Raw genomic sequence first — 24,999 nt, 5'->3', positions numbered from 1 at the left:
TAATTGTATATGTGTTTGCATGTTAATGATATATTGTAAGGCCACATTATAATGTGGATTGGTTCGAGTTATTCGGCATGAGACGATCTTTAAATATAATTTATCGGTTTGGTCATAATAGGCTTAAGCTCGGGGCTCGGGGTGAGTCTCGGGGTGTTTTTAATGATTAGAGCGTTACCGGGAATTATAGGGTAACAGGATATGAATTGTTGGTGTTTGAGATTAGCGAGATTAGCGGGAATTGGATAGCGTTAATTTTAATTAACGGTATAGGTTGGAAAGGACAATTTTACCCTTGGGAAGGCTTTAGAAACTTTTAATGACGTAGGGGCATTTAGGTCATTTGGTTTGGATTTATATGAAACCTTAGTTGGCTGTAGAAAAACAGAACAAAACAGAGCAAGGTTTTTCTCCTTCCCGTACATCATTCCCTCTCATTTCACCTTTGGAGTTTTTGAGCTCAAATTGAGGAATCAAGCTAGGAAATCAAGGGGTTGAGTTCATAGAGTTGGTTCAGCCATTGAAGGGGATTTAATCTCAAGTTTGAGGTGAGTTTCAGCCATAAGTTTTCTGGTTTTACTCTGTTTTCCTTTGGTTTTTAGCCTATGATTTTGTTGAGGATAGCTTGGATTAATGGAAGTTTTGATTGATTTTTAACTTGGGTTTTGATGAGGGTTTGATATAGATGATGTTTAGGGGTTGGATTGAGTGTTTGGATGAGGTTTGGAACTGGTTTGAAGGTTTGGTTTCAAGGAAAAACGCAGGGGAAGAAAGGTGGTGCTTGTTGGTTTGTGTAAAGGGCCGCGGCATGGCTATGGTGTGTCGCAGCCTATGTTGGTTTATGGGGGTGGAAATGCCTCTGTCAGAGAGGTGAGCCGCGACATGGCTCTGGTGAGCCGTGGCGCATAGAGGCATTTTTGGCCAGAAATGGGTTTTTAGCTTGGGGATTCAAGCCTTAGGCCTCGGGATCGATCCTACTACCCGGTTTAGTAGGATTCGATGTCTCGGAGGCTAGGTTTTGGTTTGGGAACCCTTTGTTATCATTTTCATTGATGAATCCTATATTTTGGTTATGACCAGGTAACCGCCAGGGAATTAAAAGATTGATCGTTCTCAGGGGTCGTTCTTATATTAATTTTCACTCGAACCAGAGGTAAGAAATAGTGTATGAATACAGTTGCACCCTGTATATGTATATGACATGCTTGATTTGTTATTGAGGCAAGTTGGTTGGTAAATGTGGACATGGTTTGCATATTAAATGTTAGAGAATGTTACTTACTTGTTTATGGCACTGACTAGACAAGGACACTGACCTAAGGGTCAGAAATGGCATAGCGTCATGAACGTCGAGCCAAATGAAGATTAGATCTAATCGATATCAGCATTGAATGGCTCTATGGCATTAATGCTGGACCGACCCTAAGGTTGATGAGCTTATAAGTGCTTGGCTAGTCTAAGACTAGTTACTGAGAGCCAGGGCATAAGGCCTAGGTGACTGCTTGTCACATGGCTAGGGAACGATGTTCCATAGTTATGACTCTAGAGTCATGAGGAAGGTTATGTTGGTGAATAATCACCATGCACCTACCCTGTCAAAGCTAGTGAAATGTTCACTTATCTATTTAGCCCTGGTGATCCTAACGTCACATGGCTAAAGGGAGCTGTCCCCATATTTGTGACTTTTGCGACTGTCACCTATTCGTTTAAACTGAAAGTCTTGAATAATCGTTACAATCATTGTTGATATTATATCATGTTATATTGTGTTTTCTTGTTGGGCCTTGGCTCATGGGTGCTATGTGGTGCAGGTAAAGGAAAAGAGAAGCTCACCCAACCTTGAGTGGAGAGCTTAGGTGGTGTTGTGTACATATGCGACCGCTTGACCACCACGGCCAATGAGTTCTCAGAGGAACTAGGGGGTTTACCCTATTTTTGCCGCTTAGGTTGGTGGGGATTGTAAATTTGAAACAGTAGCGACCATTTTGTACTATAAACAACTTGTAAATGTTTTGAATGGCTCATGAGTAGTTTATATACTTAATGAAATATATCCTTTCCTCTTTATTGGTTTTTTTCACCTTAGCCTGTTAATAACACTTAGATCACGTTTTTAACCAAAGGACTCAAGTAGCGGGTCAAATTTTCGGTTCACTGTTCACCGTAACTGTTCTGGGGTAACCAGGGCGTTACAGTCAATTGGGTGATCCACAACTGAAAAAAGATCAGAGAATACGTCCTACCTGCAGTGTCTAGGGACTAAACATGTCAGATATGGGCTTGTTGAGATACAAGGGTTGGATCTATGTTTCGATGGACATTGTTATCAGGTGAAAGATTCTGGATGAATCTCATACTACCCCTTACTCTTTGCATCCAGGCACCACAAAGATGTATCAGGATGTGAGATCTTTATATTGATGAATTGGGATGAAGAGGGATGTGACCGAATATGTGGCTAAGTGCTTGACATGTCAACAGGTCAAGGCTGAGCATCAGAGACCAGCAAGGCTATTACAGCCTTTGGACATCCCAGAGTGAAAATGGGAGGACATCACGATGGATTTCATGGCGGGATTACCCAGGATTGTGGGTCAACATGATTCGATATGGGTTATCGTGGATCGATACACCAAATCAACTCACTTCTTACCAGTGAGGAAAACTTATACAGTTGACCAATATGCATATCTCTATGTGAGAGAGATAATGCGTCTTCATGGGGCACCGAGGTCGATCATGTCAAATCGGGACCCCACATTTACTTTCATGTTTTGGGGAAGTTTGCAGAAGGTCATGGGTACACAGTTAAAGTTCAGTACTGCCTATCATCCTCAGAAATATGGGCAATCTGAGAGGACGATACAGATATTAGAGGACATGTTGCAAGCATGTATACTGGACTTTGATGGTTCATGGAGTAAGTATTTGCTTTTGATAGATTTTTCCTACAATAACAACTATTAGTCGACCATTGCGATGGCTCTTTATGAGATGTTGTATGGTAGGAAATGCATATCTCTCATTCATTGGGATGAGATAGGAGAAAAGAGATACTTGGGTCTGGAGGCAGTTTAGAGGACCAATGAGGCTATTGAGAATATTAGAGCTCAGATGCTCACTTCTCAAAGCAGGCAAAAAAGTTATGCGGATCCCAAACGTAGGAACATGGAGTTCCAAGTGGTAGACTATGTCTTCCTTAAAGTCTCACCATGTAAGGGGGTGAGAAGGTTTGGGAAGAAGGGCAAGCTGAGCCCTAGATTTGTGGGACCATTGAAGATCCTAGAGAGGATTGGTCAGGTGGCCTATAGGTTGGCCTTACCTCCTGAACTGTCGGCCTTACACAACGTATTTCATATTTTGACCCTTCGGAAATATGTGTGTCAGACATTACTCATGTGTTGAGTTACGAGGATTTGGAGCTTGAGACAGATATCTCTTACGAAGAACAACCAATCCAGATATCAAACAGGAAGGACAAGGTTTTGAGAAACAAAACTATACATTTGTTTAAGGTATTATGGAGGAACAACAAGGTCGAGAAAGCGACCTGGGAGTTGGAGTCTGATATGTAGTGTCAGTATCCCGAGATGTTCAGGTAAAATTTTGAGGACGAAATTTTTGTAAGGATGGGATAGTTGTAATGTCCCAAAATTCCCTAATATGGCTTAGCGCCTGGATTAGGGGGCCAGGAGGGCAATAATTGATTTATTGTGTTATTATGTGATAATATGCATGATTATGTGAGTTGTATTATTATATGGTTGTATTTGCATGCACATGGGCCCATTTCTTATTAGAAAGACATTTTCGTAATTTTGGTCTGTTGATGGCATATTTGCATGCTTGTGTGTATATGGATTGAGGCCACATTATTGTGTGGATATATTTGAGATACTCAGCACGAGGCGATCCTAGGAAGCAAGTTAGCGGTTTAGTCATTACGGGGTCAAATATCGGGCTCGGGGTGAGCCTAGAGGTAATTTGGTACTTAGTACATTATCGAGATTGAGCGGGTAATAGGAAATTGTTTGGTAGTTGTAATGCCCCGAAATCCCTAATGCGGTTTAATGGCTGGATTAGTAGGTTGGGAGGGCCATAACTATTTAATTATCCCATTAAATGATTATATGCATGTTTATGAGAATTATATTATAATATGATGTTGAATGCATGCATGTGGGTCCACATTTTATTACAGGGGTGTTTTATATTTGGCCCATTGAGGGTGTAATTGTATATTTGTATGCATGTCTGTGACATGTTGTTGGGACCACATTATAATGTGGGTTTGTTCGAGCTATTCGGCATGAGACGATCTTGGAATATTAATTAGCAATCTAGTCATAACAGGTTTAAGTTCGGGGCTCGGGATGAGTCTCGGGGTGTTTTTTTAATGATTAGAGCATTACCGGGAATTAAAGGGTAACAAGATATGAATTATTGGTGTTTGAGATTATCGAGAATAGCGGGAATTGGAGAGCGTTAATTATGATTAACGAGATAAGTGGAAAATGCCAATTTTGCCCTTGGGAGCCTTTAGAAATCCTTATTAGACCTAGGGGTATTTTGGTCTTTTCACCCCTAGGATAGATATAAGCCATTTTAGGCTGTGAAAGAAGAGGAAAAAAACAGAGTATCATTTGAAGCTTCTCCCGTACCTTCTTTCCTTCAGCTTTCTTTGTGATTTTTGAGCCATTCTCGAGGATTTAAGCTTGGGAAGTAAGCCTTAGGAGTTTGGGAGTGTGTTCCACCCTTGAAGAGTATCATAATCTGAGTTTGAGGTAAGTTTCTAGCCATTGAATTCCCTGCTTTGCCCTGTTTTAGTTTTTGTTTGCTGTTGAGATTTCTAGATTGGATACTTGGTTTTGTTGGGAGTTTTGGCTAGGGTTCTTATGGTTGTGATGTTTAGGGTATGTGAGGATGGTTTTTGGGTTCATTTGGCACCAAAAATGGGATTTGTAAGCATTGGAATCGGGTTAGAACTGAAGGAGTCGAAGAAGGAAGTTTCAGGGGAAAACCAGTTTGGGGGTAGCGCTACAGTGCCCATCCTAGGGCGCTATAGCGCTACACAGGATGCTTTTGGGTGATTTAGGGGTTCTGAGTATAGCGCTGGGGCGCTAGGGAGCAGCACTGTAGCGCTACTCTGTTCCTCCAGAATCCCGTTTTGAGTGTTTTTAAGGGCTTTTGGCTTGGGGTTTCAATCCTTAAGGCCCGGGATCGAATCTACTCACCATGTGGGCATGTTTCGAGGTCCCGAGAGTGGGGTTTAGGTTAAGGCCCTTTCATTGTTGATTTTCATTAATGGAGATTATAATTGATTATGATTAGGTAACCGCTAAGGGACCAAAAGGGCGATCGTTCTCAAGAGTCGTTCTTATTTCGAACCTAGATAAGAAAATTGCACCCTGTGTATATGACATGCTTGATTGTTGTTGAGGCATGTTGGTTGATAAATGTGGACATTGATTTCATATTAAATGCTAGCCGATGTTGTTTACTTGTGTATGGCACTGATTAGTCAGGGACGTCAGTGGTCGCGTATCACTGACGTAAGAGTCAGAAACGGCATAAGCGTCCTGAACACAGGGCCCAATGAAGATTAGATCTAATCGATATCAGCATTGAATGACTCTAAGGCATTAATGCTGGACCGACCCTAAGGTCGATGAAACTTTTAAGCGCTTGACTAGTCTAAGCTAGTTACTCAGGGCCAGGGCCTAAGGCCTAGGTGACCGTTTGTCACATGGCTAGGGAACGATGTTCCAGGGTTATGACTCTATGGTCATGAGGAAGGTTATGTTGGTGACTAGTCACCATGCACCTACCCTGTTTAAGCTAGTGAAAGGTTCACTTATCTGTTAAGCCCCGGTGACCCTATCGTCACATGGTTAAAGGGAGTTGTACCCACCTTAGTGACTTTTCCTCTGTCACTTACCTGTTTTGGACTGAAAGTCCTGAATGATTATTATGATCATTGTTGATATTATATCATGCTATATTGTGTTTTCTTGCTGGGCCTTGGCTCATGGGTGCTATGTGGTGCAGGTAAAGGAAAAGAAAAGCTCACCCAGCCTTGAGTGGAGAGCTTAGGTGGTGATGTGTACATATGCGGCCGCTTGACCACCACGGCCAAGGAGTTCTCAGAGGAACTAGGGGTTTACCCTATTTTTGCCGCTTAGGTCGGCGGGTTTGTAAATTTGAAAGAGTAATGACCATATTGAGTTATAAATAACTTGTAAATGTTTTTGATGGGTCCATGAACAGTTTTTATGTATTAAATAAAATATATAATTTCCTTTTTATTGGTTTTCCACCTTAGCCTGTTAATAACACTTAGAGCACATTTTTAACCAAAGGACTCGGGTAGCGAGTCAAATTTCTGGTTCACCGTAACTGTTTTGGGGTAACCAGGGCATTACAGTAGTTATTTGAGGATGTTGGAATTAATGGGATTTATAAGACGTTAATTATGATTAACGGGGTGTGAGACAAATGACCACTTTTCCCTTGAGGGCATTATAGAACCTAAGTCTTACTAAGGGGTATATTGGCCATTTCCTTCCTAAAGGTTAGATATACTCAGCCATTTTAGAAAGTAGGGGAAACATTTAGAACAGAGCACTCTCTCCCTCTCAGTTTATACTCGCTCTTTCTCTCTCTCTCTCTCTCTTGAAGATTTTGATGAAAAGCTTGGAGTTTTTGGAGTGGATTTGAAGCTTGAGGAAGGTTTAGGTGTAGCTAGGAATCCTTTTCCCAGCAATTGAGGTAACAATTATGAGTTTATCTCTCTGTTTTTATGGTATCTTGAGCTTGAGAGTTTGATCATGGTTTATGGGGATTTTTTGAGGTTTTGAGGAAGACTTGGTTGGGTTTTATTGCTTTTGATGAGTAGAACTGATTTCTGTGGTTAATTCTGGGTTTGGGAGTATTGAGGGATGGATTTTTGGAGCTTTGGCTCGGGGTAGTTCGCTGGAAAAAAAACCCATAATTTTGGGTGGCTTCCACTAACGATGTAGCGCTAGTTTGAAGGCGGTTTAAGTCTTTGACCTTAGCGATGTAGCGCTCAGTAGGTAGCGTTGTAGCGCTATACAGTTTTCAGGACTTTTTTTTTTTTTTTTTGTAGTTTTTGGGGTTTTGACCCGAGGGCTCGGGGGACAATTCCACCACCTTGTTTGGTGGAATCGGAGGTCCCGAGAGCGCGGGATTGGTTTTGGAATTGGGTTTTGGAATTTAAACTCATTGAGACACCGTTTATGGTTATGAATAGGTTACCGCTAAGGCTCGAGACATGATTGTGCTCAAAGGTCGTTTATATAGATCACTTGTACTCGGACCAAAGGTAAGAAAATTACACCCATTATGTGATGTACATGATTAGGGCTTGGCCGAGATGCTGAATATAGTCTTGATTGGGCATCGGCCCCTGTAAATGTGCATGATTATGATTATGCCTGTGAATTACTGATTAAAGCGTGTTGAATGCTTTGTATATGGATATTTTTCATATGATGAATGCATGTTAGCATTATATACTTGAGAAAAGCATTGACTTATTAGTCAAGGACGGAAATAGCGCTGAGCGTTTGTCGTAAAGCATTGACTTATGAGTCAAGGGTGGCAATAGCGCGCTGAGCGCTGGTCGATATGATTAGACCCAATCAGGAGCGCATTAACGCTTGTTCGACCCAATGGTCGTAGAAAACTAAAGCACCAGGTACGCTGGGCCAGCTCCAAAGCTAGTAATACAGAGGATAGGGCAATGGGCCCCAAGGCGACTTATTAGTCCTAGATCCTAGGGCACTGAGCCCCAGTATGATTTATTAATCATATACTTGGGGAACGGGCCCTAATATGAGTTTGTTAATCATTTAATTAGGGCATCTGGCCCCATTTGACATTGTAGCCAACTATATGTATGGTATGTGTGCATGAGTAGGATTATTACTGCTAGGCATGTTTATTATGATATATGAATGTGTTATTCACTGCTTATGATCATGTTTAAGTTTTCTTGCTGGGCCTTTTCTCACAAGTGCTATGTGGTGTAGGTAAAGGGAAAGAAAAGCTGGACCAACCATGAGTTGGAGAGCTTAGGTGGCGATGTGTACATATGCGGCCGCTTGACCACCACGGCCAAGGTTTCTCAGAGGTTTCCACTTAGGTCGGCGAATTGTAACTTTTGAGTTGTAATGCTCATTTTGGAACTGTAAACAACTTTGTAAACGTTATTATGAAATCCCATGTACAATTTAATGTTTTAATGAAACATCCATTCCTTTCAATTGAAATTTTTAACCCTGGACCATTAATCACCTTTAGATGAACGTTTATGTCCTAATGACTTGTTTAGCGAGTTAAGCACTATTTAAAATACACACTGTAACAATCTTGGCTAACCAGGGCGTTACAGCGCAGGTGGCACGCCAGTTGGGTGTCCAGCCGGTGCACTGCCATTGGGGTCCACTCGCAGCCCCTGGGCTGCAAGAGTGGCCTTCATGGCAAGCACCATCTCTTATAGGGCAGTGATGTCACTCTCTAGCGCATCGATCTTTTGTTGTTGGGTGGCCATCTGCTCACGGAGCATCACCACCTCCGATGTGTCCTCTGCATCCATGGGCTGAGGGTATTCTTCCTCATAGAACCCCTAATCGACGCTGTCATCTTCGTCGTCGTACTCAATGTCTTCATCGTAGTCCTCTACCATCTCAAGCACGTCCTGAGGTGGCTGACGACTGGGTTCCCCTCCTTCGACTCCGGTAGGAGGGAGTACATCATCTATAATGTTTCTTCGAGTAGTTACCATGGTTGTGAATGTTTCAAACACTTTCTTCAAATTGTCAATGAAAGCACCAAAATGTTGATTGTCTTTTTCGCTATGAACCATAAAACGAGAGATTAAAGAAATAAATAACATGAACACAAGGAATTTTACGTGGTTCAGGTTATAAAAGAACCCCAGTCTACGAGTCTCTAATATTAAGAGGATTGGAAGCTTGTTATGGCAAGTTCCAATGGTGTATTCATAGGCAGTGTTTAGATTGCTCGGAGTACAAAGTGTTTTCTCTCTAAAAACTAACCCTTTACAATGAGACTCCCACCTCTATTTATAGAGGCTGGGGTAATTAATACTAATCATTTGTAATTAATATACATTCTTCCCGTTATTGGGGGATTAATACAAATTCAATGCATTGAGATGTATTGAATAGAGACCACGACCCAAACGAGATTTGTGGGGCCCACTGTGGAAAAGTACCTACTTTATGGGGTACATGCCCCAGGTACTGTCAAGGCATGTTGTACGTATCTCTGTATCAGACGGCTTAGTGGGAGTGTGAATTGTCGAGTCGTACAATCGACAACACTATGGACGAATCACCTAAAAGGCTACCTGGTACTCCACTGATGCTACAAACCCGTATTGGCTGACACCTGGCTTATCTTTTAGATCCCGAGGACAGGGTCCTTGGCCTGGAAGATAACTGATGGTAAGAAAATCGTGGACTGCCAAAAAACTCTCGAGGCATGGCCTTGGAGAGACGTCCGTAGCTCCCGGGGCATGACATCGGAGAGACGTTCGTGCCTTCTCTTTATCCGAGGGGAGTAATCTCTGAGGGATCAACCCTCCGAGGACTAATCCTCGAGGCATGGCCTCATCTGAAGAAGTACACGTCCTTCCCACATGCTCTACCCGAACTGCCACGTGTCCTTGGGTGAAAACACTGACAACAATTATAATAGATTAATTATAACTCAATCTATTTTAATAATAATAAATCTTTATTTTAACATATAAAAATTTATTGAAACCTAAAAATCACAAAATACCAAAATTAAAATTAAAGTCATTAAAAATCCTCAAAACTAATAACATCTAAGCTTAAAGAAACTAAATATATATGATCTCAAATGTTGCTTATCAATTACATGTTACAATCAGGAGAATTCTACATTGCACCTCAAAAATGGGGCATATTGGTGCACATCCTATTGTATTCTGCACGTGGATAATTATAATCTCAATTTTTTTTTTATATAAGAGTGTACATTGTAGTTATTTAGAAACTCCTGCAAATTTTCAAGAAATTCTAAATAATTTACTATACTGAAAACAAGGTTAAAACATTTTATTGCACGCATGTTTTCTTTTATATATACGCGTGTGAAACAACTTGTATTAACTTTGTTTTTGGCACAGTAAATTATTCAGAATTCCTCAAAAATTTGCAAGAGATTCTAAATAATTATAAAATATATCGTCATATAAAAAAAATAGGATTATAACCATCCACATGTCGAATATAAAAAGAGGGTGCACCGATGTGCCATTTTTTGGAGGGTGTACTATAGAATTACCCTTACACTTCGAAATATTATAATTCAGTACAGCACCTATAGACATACTTCAAGCAATTGTATCTTTGCTCTTCATCTAGAACATTCTTCGAGACATCTTTAGAAGAAAGTAGTATCGATCAACTTCCAAATGATCTAAACTCACTACTATAGTTGGGGACAAGAAATACAACCCAACATAAGACACAATATATATTATAATATAATATTAATATACATATATTTAAAAAATGAATAAAAAGGGTTTGGATTGAACTTGTTACCTTAGATTACCAAGCCCAAAGTCACTATCACTTGTGCCAACTAGTGTATTGTGTTTTTAAATTTCTATTTAATTATGTAAAAACTGTTTAAGTGTTATCGAACAACACACATTATTTTCTAGATTATTCTAGACTATTCTTGTCTACTAACTTCTTTCTTCCTAGATTGCGTTAACTTCTTCCTTTTTTGTTTCAATTTTTAAAAGAATAACTAGGTGGCAGTCAATGCCAATCATAGAAGAAACAACTAAAAGTTCATTGCCAAGTCAAAACCATATCCATATCCCGGGCACATCACCAACCCGCGCCACCAACCCCCTTCTCTTCCAATCTCACTTTCCAAGCCTAATTATTTTCGTATTCTGTATTTATTCTTCACTCCGATTCTTCTCTATATCTTGTATTATATATATATTATTTAAATAAGGTCCAATCTTAATTTAGATTCTAGATAAAGAAGTTAAATACTTAAATCATTATCATGTCAACAGTCAAAACTAAGTTTTTAAGTGTCATTAATTTAATATATTCATTTTCTTCGTTTTTTTTTTCCTTAGATGTATATTTAATAATTTTTTCGTTTTGTATTTTTTTTCTACCTTATATGCATCTGCAGAATATTTTATTTTTTTAACCTATTTTTTTCGTTTTCTATGTTTATCTTGGTTATATTCTGCAAATGCATATAAGGTTAAAAAAACTTCAAAACAGAAAGAATACAAGTAACTTTTTTTTGGTGGCATAAAAGTTATTATAATACAACTGAGAAAAAAAATAAAGAAAAAGAAATAGAAAAATAATTGATGGGCGAGAAATAGGATATGGGTCCCACAGTTTGATAAAATATCAATAAAATTTTTGGTACGTACGTGGCAGATTATCATGGTGTCGCCACGGTGATATTTTCCCACGAGGAATGGAATATATAATAGCAAACTTGTCATTATATAACACTTCTTCTCTATAAATAACCCTTGTCCAAATGGAATAGCACCCTTTTCATTCTATTCCTTTCGATATATATAGCCCTATTTCTCTCTCACTTTCTTACAGAACAAAAAGCACAACTGATATTATAAAGTATTTAGCGAGGAAATGACTACTGGAAATGGAGTTGGCTTTGTCATATTCTGCATTTGCTCTCTCCAGTTATTCTCTATCTCAGGTATATTCAACTAATTTAACTTTGTAATTTGAATTTTTCACGTAGTAGTTATTTATCAAATCCGTTTTCAATATCAAGATCGGATAATAATTTGCAATAATGAATATATTGTTGGATGGCTACAGCTTGTTTGACTCCATCGTACTTGAGAATCAAAAGCTCGTGTGCCTACGATATATGGCCGGTAATATCATCAAATCCCGATTCACCGGTGCTTTCCAGTGATGCAAATACAGGATTCTCACTAAGGCCGGGCGAAGCGAAGACGGTAGCCCTTCCGCCCGGGTGGTCAGGAATCGTATGGGGTAGAACCCTTTGCACCAACTCACTAGACGGCCATTTCTTTTGTGTAACCGGAGACTGCGGCTCCTCCACCTTGGCATGCCCTAGCGGAACAACCACTGCTGCCACGCCACTAACCACTACTTTGGCAGTCTTCGCAACAGCGGCTGCCGTCGATGGGCAACTATACACGACCTATTTTGTGAGCCTTACGACAGGATATAACCTTCCGATGACGGTGGTTCCGAGAGGTGGAACAGGAAGAGATTGTAGAGCCACTGGATGTACTGCGGATCTAAACAAAGGTTGTCCCGAAGAGCTTCGTGTTATGCATGAGGATGTGCGTGTGGGTTGTAACATGGTGGATTGCCAAGATCCGCACGACTGTTCAGGATTAACTGGTTATTTCAACTTCTTTAAAACCACTTGTCCCTTAGCTTATTCTTCTTCTAATGGCCACAGTACTAGTACTACTTTCGCCTGCCTATCTGCAGCTGTGGATTATATGTACGACGTTACATTTTGTGCTTCAGGCTTCCCAACAAACAGGTAACTCGATCTACATACATATTATAAGATCGCAGAGACACGTAGTAGATTATTTCTATATCTATATATCAATATTATAACGAAAGTATAGTAAGTTTTTTTTACAGGAATTGTAAAATTCACTTTATTTATATATATATATATATAGAATAAATTTATTTTAAGAAATTTTTTTTTATGTAGTAAATGGTGAATTTATATAGACTTATTTATTTTTATGTGTGTATGTACAAGATATTTATTTACAAGTTAGCATAAATTACCTAATGATTAAAATCCGTCAATACTCCAATTTTGCATAAACGGGAAAAGGGATTTTTTTTTTCGCAAAGGTGTGTTCGGTAACATTAATTAAATAGTTTTTTGTAGCTTTTTAATTAGAAAAGTGAAAGTATTTTCAATAAACATGTTTGAATTTTTTTTACTTTTTATTTTTATTTTTTTTAAATATAATAATCAAAATTTTGAAAACAAAAATAAGTTACTTTCAAAATTTAATTAAACAAATTTTGTAATTATAGTTTGAACATGATTTTCACTATTTGATGTTTTCATGAGAAATGTCTCGAACATCCTCTCTTATTATTTTTCTTTCTCATCAGTTTTTATTGCCCCACCTTCTCATTCATTATTTTTGCTTTCCTCAATTCCCCTCACCTCGCTTTATCTCATTATTTTCTTTATCATTACTTTCCCTCTCCCAACTTCTTCTCACAAAAATAGTTACCAAAAGTAATTTTATTTTTTAAAATCAAAGAACAAAAATTAAAAAAATATTTATATTTTTGTGTTTGTAAAATCAAAAAACAAAAACGTTACCAAAACACAACCAAAGCAAGCATATTATGTCTTTTTTTTTTTTTTTCAAACACAGGTTATATATATATATATATATTTATAAATATATATTGATAATGAACTTGGATCTTGCAGTAATACTTACGAGAGAGAGGAGTACTATAAGAGGAGCAGGCCGAGTAGTGATGATGAGACGAGGAAGAAGCCAAACCAAAATCTGATATTCATCGTCGCATCTCTTGGCAGTTCCATGGGAGTAGTGGTGGTGTTGGGATGCGCTTGCGTGTTTGTAATCCGGCGTCGAAGCGAAACGGAAACCGATATTAATCAATCAACAACGTCGTCGACTACTACTCATGATACTTATATTGGTTTTGGTTGCAGCATGAGGATGAACATGTCTAATGTTCCGGGTTGGAACATTGAACAAGCTGCACCACCTATCTCAACTTATTAAGCCATTATAAACGAATGATAGTTGGTACAACGTCTTCAAGTCAACGCATTATTTTTACTTTAAAATAAGTTGCATTTTCAAGACTTGGTCTGTGTATTAATTATGAGTTTAGCTTTAGAAGTCCCTTGGGGTTGTTAATTATGGGTGAATTTATCATACATATATGCAATTTTGATTTTTGAACGATTTCTTATTGCAGAGATCAATTTTTTAATCCTGTAATATTCTTCTACACCAAATTTCGTTTGAAAAAAAAAAAAAAAAAACTCATTACCTGCATTATGCTTATAGTTGACGAGATCAATATCAATATTCATTCGACCTAGACGAACCTCTTTTATAATTTATACGCAAGCTACATAATGCATCCCACGTTGTAGCCAATGGTCGTTTAAACTAATCAGAACCATAATTTGATCAATATAATAGTTAGGTTATTATTGATTCCATTAATTGCCAGCTCCATTAATATTGTATCAAAAAGAATTGGTATTTGTTGGAATATTACAACAAGGCTTGAGATTAATGTTATATTATTTTATAATATAATGATTAGATTAAATAAATGTGACAAAGGGTGTCACATGTTGTAACATACAAATGAGAGTTGTAACATTTGGATAGTGTATAGTATTCAAATATGTAACCTATTTGAGAGTTACAATTTCAGTTACAAACTTGTAATTCCCAAATATTGTTCATTATTGTGTAGATTTGTTGTTACAAAATTTTGATTTGAATTTCTCAAAGTTATAAGTGAAATGGCTATTGGAGACTTGGTTTTAACTCCAATAACGTGTTTGGGGGTTACAAAATCAATTGGGAGTTGGTTGAAACCGTTTGGAAAAAATGCACAAAAGTTGTGTCCTGAAAAAGGCCAGCAGCCACGGCCAGGGGCATTGGTGGCCGCGGCCTGGCTGATAGAGAGCCACGGCCACGACCAGGAGAGAGCTGGCTGCCAATTTTCTTGAACCGCTCTAACAACTCAAATAACTCTCAAATCTCATTTTTTTAATTCCATAAGCATCCAATTAATCATTGGTAACAACCATGGGGGTTGGTGGAATTTGAATTCCAAAGGGTGTCTCAAAACTCTATAAATAGGAGCCTATTACTCACTTGTAAGACACAATATTTTCTATCCACTAGAGCACTTGGCTAGAAAACACCTAGAGGCTTGATTCTAGAGAGATATTTCCAATTTTGTGAGCAATCCCTCACTGCATGAGATATGGGGAAATAAGCTTTTGGGCAAAGATTGTAAACCTTGTTCAAGTTATGTGATCCCCAATGTTCTTCACTTTGGTGGTGTGAGTGAGAGTGTTCTTCCTTTCTTGTTCTTGTTATTTCTTTTTTTACAATTGTTTTTCATCTGATTCTTCTTTCTATTTACTTGTATTTTTGTTTAGAGTTGTAATCATTTATTTATTTTGTTTCAACATTATTACTTTATTTGTATCTTTTGTTTAGAGTTGTATTTCTCTATTCTCTTCTTCTGCCTCTTCTCTTATTTTATTTGTATTTTTTTGTCATAGAGGTGTATTCTTATTTAATCAATATTTGCTTTATTTATACTATTTTGACTAGAGATGTAATAGTTCACATATTATCCATTGAGGCAACATATTATTTTTCTAACATTCAAAAGTTTAGTCATTTGTTTGTTTCAATGGAAGGTGAGACTATCAAAATCATGAACCAAGACCTGCTAGTAAGGTTAATTTGATGGATTTAATTTCACTAGGTTGCAAGCCAATGTGAGGTTTCTATTGACCACTCTCAAGAACGCCTACATTCTAGAGTCCATACTTGAACCTCTCCCAACACCATCTGACAAGGACACTGCCGAGGTGGTGGAGAAAAGAAGGAAGGGGGAGGAGGAAAATTGTAACGCCCTACTACCCAGAGACTGTTACGTTGTGTATTTTAAACAGTGTTAAACTCACTAACTGAGTCATTTGACCATAATTGTGTAACTAAATGTGATTAATGGTTTAGGGTTAAAATTTTTGGTTAAAGATACAACGTTTCACTAAAACATTTACTGTATACATTGGGATTCCAAAATATATTTTTAAATATTAATTACAAAAAAAAGATTTACAACAAGCCGACCTAAGCGGCCAAAATAGGGTTTAACCCTAGTTCCTTTTTAAACACTCGGCCGTGGTGGTCGAGCAGCCGCATATGTACAAATCGTCACCTAAGCTCTCCAACTTAAGGATGGTGCAGATTTCATTTGCCTTTACCTACACCACTTAGCACCCGTGAGCCGAGGCTCGGCAAGAAAACTCAATATGCTCATGAATAGATAATAGCATGTCACTGAATCATAATAGGCATGCCTAGCAATAATAGCTCTATTCATGAATGCAAGCAAATCCAAATAAATGATTACAGAGCTCTGCGCCCTGTATAGATGACTATTGAGTCAATCTTTGAATATGTGACTAATGAGTCACACACTTGGGCTTTGCACCCTAATCAGATAAGTGACTAATGAGTCACGCACTTGGGCTCCGCACCCTAATAAAATAAGTGACTAATGAGTCAGGCACTTAATCTCCGCACCTTAATCAGATAAGTGACTAATGAATCACGCACTTGAGCTCCGCACCCTAATCAGATAAGTGACTAATGAGTCACACACCTGGGCTCTGCACCCTAAGCCACGTGACGTTACAGTCACCTGAGCCTTTTGGCCCTGGCTCTAAGTAACTAGCCTTTAGACTAGACAAGCACTTTTAGTTTTCATCAAACTTGGGGTCGGTCAAGCATTTAATGCTTATGTTGATTAGATCTAATCATTTCGGCTCTGCGTTCAATACGCTTATGCTGCTCTTGACTCATAGGTCAATTCCATACAACCAGTGTCGTTTCTGACTAATGAGTCAGTACCACTCACAAGTAAGCAATGCAACCAGGCATATATCATATGTCAAATATCCAAATATATGGCATTTAGCATGCTTAATCAACAATCACTAGCATAATTATGATCATGCACATTTACAGGAATCAAGCTCTGATCAATTCCATATTCAATATTCATGCCATGCCCTAATCACATGTATCTTATGCATCACATACTGGGTGCAGTTTTCTTACCTTTGGTCCAAGTACAAGTTACCAATAAATAATCCTTAAGCATGATCCTGTTTCCAAGCCCCTAGCGATAACCTAGTCACAATCATTATATAAAACCTCATAAAAATGAGTAAATAAATACTTTCGAACCAAGTCCTAGCCTCCGGGACGTCGAATCCTACCCAACTGGGTAGTAGGATCGATTCCGAGCCCTTAGAGTTAAGTTACCACGACTAAAAACCAAATCTGGGTAAAACTGCCCTTAAGCGTCGCGGCCCTCCCCCAGCTTTGAGCCGCGGCCCGCCCCCAAACAGAGGTCGCGAACCCTTCTCTGCCTGTACTAGCGCTGCGGCGTGCCACCTTGCGTCGCGGCCCTAACTTCCCATTAACCAACTTCACCTTCTTCGTCAAGCCTAGGCCGCGGTGCCCAAAAACAGGGCCGCGGCCCGACCACGAACCCAGCCACAATCTGCATATTCTCCCATTTAAAACCTTCCAAACACCTATCCAAACATATCCAAATCCCAAAATAAAAGTTCTCAAACATCCTAATCTCCAAAACCATGAAAACCCAAGTCTCAATCCTTCAAAAAACTCACCAAAACGTAAAATCCAATCAAAGCTTAAAAACTTGAAAGCTTAAAATTTGGATTACCTCCGATTGAGTTGTTTTCCAACTAAATCCACTGGCTAATAAGCTTCTAATCTTCCCTAGAATTGCTATGCCTCGATCCTTGATTGGATCCGAGTCCTAAACTCGAGTTTCCTTCGAAAATACGATCGGTGGCAAAAAGGGAACACGAGAGAGAGAGAGAGAGAGAGAGAGAGAGAGAGAGAGAGAGAGAGAGGGAGAGAGAGAGAGAGAGAGATCTTCTTGAACGCTCTTTTTATTTCTGGCAGTTTACTTCAAGCTTAAGTAACCTTAAGCAAATCCTAATGCTCGGGGTCCCAAAAATGCCCACGGGGTAAAATAGTCAAAATTCCCAAAATTTCTCTGTGATCTTATTAACTCCCAATTTATTATCAAATATTTATTCCCATTACCCAATATCCCGGTAATGTGTTAAATGCCCAAAATACCCCTTGACCCACTCTGAGTCAAGTATGGATCCCGTTGTGACTTTCCCACTGGCTTGCCTCCTAGGATCGTCTTGTGCTGAGTAACCCAAGCATAACCAAATAATAATGAAATACCACACACATACCACATATATGCCAAATAAACCCAAAATGGGCCAAATTATGAAAATAACCCAATTAAACAGAAATGGGCCCACATGCATATTTAATACACCTAAACACGCATATCAAATCATATTACAATATGACTCACATAATCAAATAATGATACACATAAATATCATATAATCACATAGATTCCAAAATTTTCCATCCTCGCCCCCTAATCAAGGCTGAAATTTGGGTCGTTACAACAATCTCTTTTGTAGGGGTCATATCCTCAAAGCCCTATCCGATAGGCTCTATGACCTCTACACCAAGACCAAGTCGACAAAGGAGATTCGGGATGCACTTGAGACAAAGTTCAAGGTGGAAGAGGAAGGTACCAAAAAGTTTTTGATTTCTCAATATATTGATTTCAAATTTTTTGGTAGTAAACCTATTCTTCCTTAAATTAATGAGCTACAAATAATTGTTAACAAATTGAAAGTGTTAAAGATTGAGCTTCCCGAGGCCTTTCAAGTTGGTGCTATAGTGGCAAAATTACCACCAACTTGGAGGAGCTATAGGAAAATAATCCTTCATAAAAATGTGGAATATTCTTTGGAGGAAATCCAAAAGCATATTTGAATCGAGGAGGAATTGATAAGTAGAGACAAACTTGTTGAGGGGTCTAATGTTTAGACTTCCAAAGCAAATGCTGTGTCACAACCAAAATATTCCAAAAACAAAGGGAAAGGCAAGAAGGGTAATGAGAGACCCTTGGGTCCAAAAACCAACCCAAACAAGTTTAAGGGCGAGAAAGGCCCTTGCTTTGTGTGTGGGAAAAATTGTCACTGTGCTAGAGAGTGTAGGCAAAGAAAAGACCAACAAGGACCTAAGGTTAATGCAACTCAAGAGAAGAATATATTTGTTACCCTTAGTGAGGTGAATGCGGTCCAAGGCAAGGTGAAGGGATGGTGGTATAACACGTGTGCCACCGTCTATGTCACCTATGATAAATCATTGTTGAAGACCTTTGAAGAGTCAAAGGGCAACAATGAGATTCAAATGGACAATGAGGGCAAATCCAAGGTACTTGGCAAAGGTACCATTGAAGTCTTTTTCACCTCCGGCAAGAAATTCGCATTAGTGAATATGTTTTATGTTCCTGATGGACCCAAAACAGGTATGTTTTAAAAATTTATACTCGCAAGCGCACGAATCGTATATGGAATATAGTGTTCGTGTAAGCACGAGATCGAACCCAAAGAAGTTGTCTAAAATAAAAAAGAAAACTACTTTAAACCAAAATTAATAAATACTAACCTAGCTCCAAAGATTGATGAGAATTTGTAACAATAAAAATAAAATAAAAGATAATAATAAAGATACTAAAGACAATATATATAACTAAATTAATAATTGCAAACAATATGGTAAAAGAAAGATTATTAAGATAATAGAATCCACAAAATATAAGTTCAATAATATTTATAAGTACATTGATTTTCAAGTTTTAGCAATAGTAAAAATTAATCAAATCATCACTTATTCAAATTAGATATTCTATTTAAGCACAAGTTTTTATAAAAATATAGGATTTATCTTCACTTTTAAAATTATAATTTCAAAGTATTTAATGTGAATCAATCTAATGAAATAACAAATATATCAATGAACATTATGTATAAGGCAAAACATAATATTTTTGTTCTAAGTATTGGATGTGTACAATTTAATGACACATCTTACACAAAGAATATTATGTTTTTTGCACTAATGAAGAACAAAGTGTAAATATGTGCTAACAATCCAAAATATATGATATTTAAGATGAAAGAAGATATTTGAACAAGAAAAATCCATAAACTTTGTTGCACAAAATGGGAAATCAACATACAAAATAAATATTTTCTAGTTACATATTGTTTCATCATCACCTTAATAATCTTAAAAAGATTATAAACTCATAAGTAGAATAGAAAATACAAACAAAAAAATAACAAACATAACTTAGGAAAATTTGGAGGAAAACCCCCAAATTTTACCTCTAAAAATACATAGAAAATAACCAAAAAGAAGAAGAAGAAGAAGATGAAGAGAATAGAGATGTTTTGAAATGTGGTAAGTGTGTAGTGTAACCTCCCTCCTCTAAAACTGACACCCAATTCCCTTATTTATAGCCAAAAAAATGTGTTTAAAATAATCAATTTAAATTAAATAAATTAATGATAATATGGCAAATATGGGTAAATTATAGGGTGTAATGATGATGTTTTGGGGTAAAATGTGTAGAAAAGTTTGGGTAAAAAATGTGGTATTTTTGGACAAATGGACAAGGGGACAAAATGCATTTTGTTGGGCTCAAGGGGAAATGGCAGCTGTGGTGGCTGTTTTGCAGTGAGGTGAAGCTAGCGAATTGGGTGGTTGTTGAAGGCTTCGGTTGGGAGTGTGGGGAAAAGGTGCTTCGGCTGGGCCACTTGGAGGCTTGGGCTTGGGAGAAGAGGACAGGCACTGGAGGCTGTTGGTGTTGGTTGCTGAGTGCTGCGTTGATGGCAGGAGCTTGGGTGTCTTCGGGCCCAAAGGAGATGAATGGGTTGGCTGGGCAGCTGAAGGGAGCTGTTGCGTGGGCCTGGGAGCTGAGGAGGCGGGCTGGGCCGAGAGGAGCTTCTTGCTGGCAGGTGGCATCAGCGTGGGCCTGGAAGAGTTTGGCCTGGTTGGCTGAAAGTGTTTAAAAAATGCCATTTTCCACCTATTTTTCAGCTTTTTATCATTTTTTCCAAACACAAAAATACAATAAAACCCCTACAAAATAAACATAAAATAAATCATAATAAAATATTTTCAACTATAAAATAAATCAATTTAATTCTTTAAAAATATTAATTATAACTTAATTTATATTTAACATTTAAATTCAATAATACAATATTTTCTTACCTCAAATTCAACTACAATAATTCAAATAATTAACTACATCATTTTACAATAAAATAACTATAAAAACACACAAAAATATATAAAATTAAAATAAACCCAATAAATTCAATATTACTTTGAAACTTAATAAATCAATTAAAAACTCAAGAATTAAGCAACAATTAGTACATAAAAAAGTGGTAAAATAACTCTATTTTATAGAGTTATCAGTTCGCGAAATGAGTATAAACTTTGTAAGTAGTGATTTGCATGGCAAGCCCGGCGTTAAGGCCATTTTTGAGTCCGGTAAACTTATTCTTACCAAAGTCAATGTATTTTTGGGAAAATGGTACTCTTGTGAGGGTATGGTTAAGTTGTGTACTAATGATGTAACTTTCAATGTTATCAATATAGATGCTAATTCCACCTATATTGTTGAGTATGATTTTTTATTTTTGTGGCATTTTATACTATCTCATATAGGTTTCTTAACCACGAAAAGAGTAGTAAAATGTGGTATGATTGCATGCAATATTAAAAACTATGGAAAATGTGAAACATGTGTTACAACAAAAATGATTAAGAAATTATTTCCTAGTGTAGAAAGATCATCTAATTTACTATATTTAATCAATAGTGATCTTTGTGAATTAAATGGTGTTTTAACTAGAGGTGGAATGTATTTTCTTACTTAAAAAGATGATTTTAGTAGATATACATGTTAAGAAAATATATGTTGTATCAATGGAAATTGGTAAGAAATATTACAACTCTAGACTAAATAATACAAATAAATAATATTGATTAAATAATGTTACAACTCTATGACTAAAAATACAAATAAATAAGAAAAGAATTTAGAATAAGGGAAAATACAACTCTAAGAAAAATGATACAAATAAAGTAAAATATTTGTAACAAAAGAAATGAGAGATTACAACTCTTAAACAAGAAATACAAGTAAATGAGACAAGAGGAATATGAAGATGAAAAGCAATATAATAAAAGAGAGGAACAAGAATCAAATGACAAACAACTCTTACTCACACTACCAAAGTGAAGAATGTTGGGAATCACCAACTTGAACAAGGTTTGAAACATTTGTCCAAAAGTTTATTTCCCCTAACTCAAGCACTAAGAGATCTCACACAGATTTTGGAAATTGCTTTCACGAATAATAAAGTCTCTAGGTGTTTTCCAGCCAAGTGCTCTAATGGATAGAAAAGTTGTATCTTGCAAGTGAGCAATAGGCTCCTATTTATAGAGTTTAGAGACACACATTGAATTTCAAATTCCACCAACCCCTATGGCTATTACCAATGATTAATTGGATATTTATGGAATAAAAATTGAGATTTGGGAGTAATTTGTGTTTTTGGAGCCATTCAAAAAGGTTGGAAAAACTGAAAAAAAAATTGGTTAGTCAACACCTGTGGCCGCGGCTTGGAGTATCAGTGGCTGCGGCCACTGGTCTCTGTTCCCCAGGCTGCGGCCACCAACATTCCTGGTCGCGGCCACTGACCAATTTCAGCACATGAAAATGTGTTGTTTTTTAAACAATTCCAATCCACTCCCAAATGATTTTGTAACCTCCAAAACACATTATTGGGGTTTAAATCATATCTTTAACAGCCATTTCACATATGGCTTTAAGAAATTCATCTCAATATTGTGTAACAAAAAATCTACACAACAATGGGCAAAATTTAGAAGTTACAAATTTGTAACTGAATTTGTAACACCAAATATTTTACATATTTGGATATTCACATATATCTAAATATTGCAACTCTCTATTATATGTTACAATATGTGACACTCTTTGTCACATTTATTTAATCTAAAACATTATATTATAAAATAATATAACATTCCCTCACTAGATTAAATAATTATCTATTGTAACACTAATTTAATCAATCAACATTATATTTTAAAATATAACATATCCCCCACTTGAAAATATAATAACTCTCTCTTATAGGAGTCATTGCATTGGTGCATAAAATAAAGTGTTTTTCAACTTGAACTTTACTATAGTGTAATTATCACAAAATTTGTTGAAAATTTGGTTGCATTAGGCATTGAACCATCTTTCCATAATAACAAATCGGTGATAACACACACACATTTGCCATGTTCACTTGAGACATCTATGTCTCACTTTGCACCGTTAATGGCCATGTGCACTTTCCATTCATGGACGTTCTTGAGAATACTCTCAATTCTCATGAGAGGTGGCACCACCCCTAGGTTCATATAGGTAGAACTCTTACAGTATTTTGTTACCGAAAATACTTGTCTTCACATGACTAAATTCTATTAAAAATCCTCTCGGTTTTAACCCTCAATTCGGTAACTCACAAGTACTCAACATCTCAGATGGGACTTATTTTGAGTACAACTAATAATCACTTGACAGACTTTGTGATGCCCTGGGTAGCCAAGACCGTTACACTGTGTGTTTATAAAAGTATAAGACTTGCTAATCAAGTCAGTTAGTTGAAAATGTGTCGCTAAGACCATTAGTGAACTGGGGTTAAAATGGTTTTGGTCATAAAAGATACATCTCATATAAATAAACGTTTTATACATGGGATCCCAAAAGAAATAACGTTTGAAGGACATTTTACAAAATTTTCTAGAGTATATACATCAATTGGCCACTCTAAAGGAAAAATAGACAATTAAGGTTCTCCTGTTCCCGTCCCTCCCTCAACCGTGGCGGCCGAGCAGCTAATCATGTACATTCGGCCTCTAAAGCTCTCAAAATCAGGGCTGATCAAGCTTACCCTTGCCTTTACCTGCACCACGTAGCACCCGTGAGCCAAGGCCCACCAAGAAAACCATAATATCATAGCATAAACAATGACAATAACCAAATAATTCTTTAAGCATGATCATATATTCAGCAGACCATGGCATTCACAAAATCAGTAAACATAATCAGCAAATCCACAAACTATTACTCAGATATTCAGCATATTGTATTCGTCATTTAACAACAACAACCAAATCATACAATAACCAGGGTCGACGCCTTTGGTCGCACCCTCTGTTTACACCACCGACTCTGGTCCACTTAAACCGAGCTCAGTGAATATTAAGTTGTCCTCAACTACTAGTGGCTGAGCTGCGCCCTTTGCGCCATTATAAACTCTGGCACTCGTAGGTTGTTTGTTTTACATTTCCATGGAATAATACCACCTTACATAATGCATACAAGAATAGGGAGCCCTTAGTCCCATCATAAACTCACAACCGGGTGCGGTTTTCTTACCTTTAATTCCAAGTGTTTTGATTATGAGAGATGACCCTTGAGCACGATCTATTTCTTGAGCCCTAGCTTACACCTAGTCACAACCAAGATAAGGGGTTCCATTAATAATAATTGTATAAAGGTTTCCGGACCAAGTTCTAGCCTCTGGAATATCGAATTCCACCAAACACGGTAGTGGAATCAATCTCGAGCACCCTAGGTTAGGTTCCCGCGCCTAACACCTCCTTAAGGCCAAAAATGCCCTTAAGAGTCGCGGCTCTAAGCTCTCTATGTCGCACCCTGCCCCTATCCAGAGGCCCAGCCTCACAAAATAACAGACACGGGTCGCGGCCCAACACTCCCCATGTCGCGGCTCGCCCTTCATCCTCAGCTCCCATTTGCTCCAGAGGGCCGCGGCACACCAAGAACTGAGCCGCGGCCTGACCCCTTCGAACTCAGAAAACTCACCATTTTTAATAATCAAACCTCACTCAATCCATCCCAATGACACGAATTAACTTCCACAAACACTCTAACATATTCCCAGCAGTAAAACCCAACAAAAACCTAACTTAGAAACTCATCAAAACTACACTTCAATCTTTGAAACCCAAAAGCTTATAAACCTCTTAGAACAAACATAAATTCCCAGAATTCAAATGCTTAACTATAATTAAAAGCTTACCTTCACTGAAGAACA

The 24,999-nt window shown here is 37.7% G+C and overlaps 1 protein-coding gene across 1 annotated transcript; it reads left to right on the top strand.

Moving 5' to 3' along the window:
- Positions 1-11,717: 11,717 nt before the first annotated feature.
- LOC133778900 (thaumatin-like protein 1b) lies at positions 11,718-13,873 on the top strand. The gene is made up of 3 exons (XM_062218915.1): positions 11,718-11,787; positions 11,913-12,618; positions 13,552-13,873. The coding sequence occupies exons 1-3, from the start codon at positions 11,718-11,720 to the stop codon at positions 13,871-13,873; spliced, it is 1,098 nt and encodes a 365-aa protein (XP_062074899.1).
- Positions 13,874-24,999: the final 11,126 nt, after the last annotated feature.

This window comes from Humulus lupulus, chromosome 1 (genome assembly GCF_963169125.1).
Source record: "Humulus lupulus chromosome 1, drHumLupu1.1, whole genome shotgun sequence".
Lineage (NCBI taxonomy): Eukaryota > Viridiplantae > Streptophyta > Magnoliopsida > Rosales > Cannabaceae > Humulus > Humulus lupulus.
The sequence above is the reverse complement of the archived record's forward strand: the minus strand, read 5'-3'. Positions and strand labels throughout refer to the sequence as shown.

Excerpts from the sequence above, each read along its gene's own strand:
- LOC133778900 (XM_062218915.1), top strand. The coding sequence starts at position 11,718 with ATGACTACTGGAAATGGAGTTGGCTTTGTCATATTCTGCATTTGCTCT. Across the intron at positions 11,788-11,912 it reads CCAGTTATTCTCTATCTCAG|CTTGTTTGACTCCATCGTAC; the intron begins GTATATTCAACT and ends GGATGGCTACAG. Across the intron at positions 12,619-13,551 it reads TCAGGCTTCCCAACAAACAG|TAATACTTACGAGAGAGAGG; the intron begins GTAACTCGATCT and ends TGGATCTTGCAG.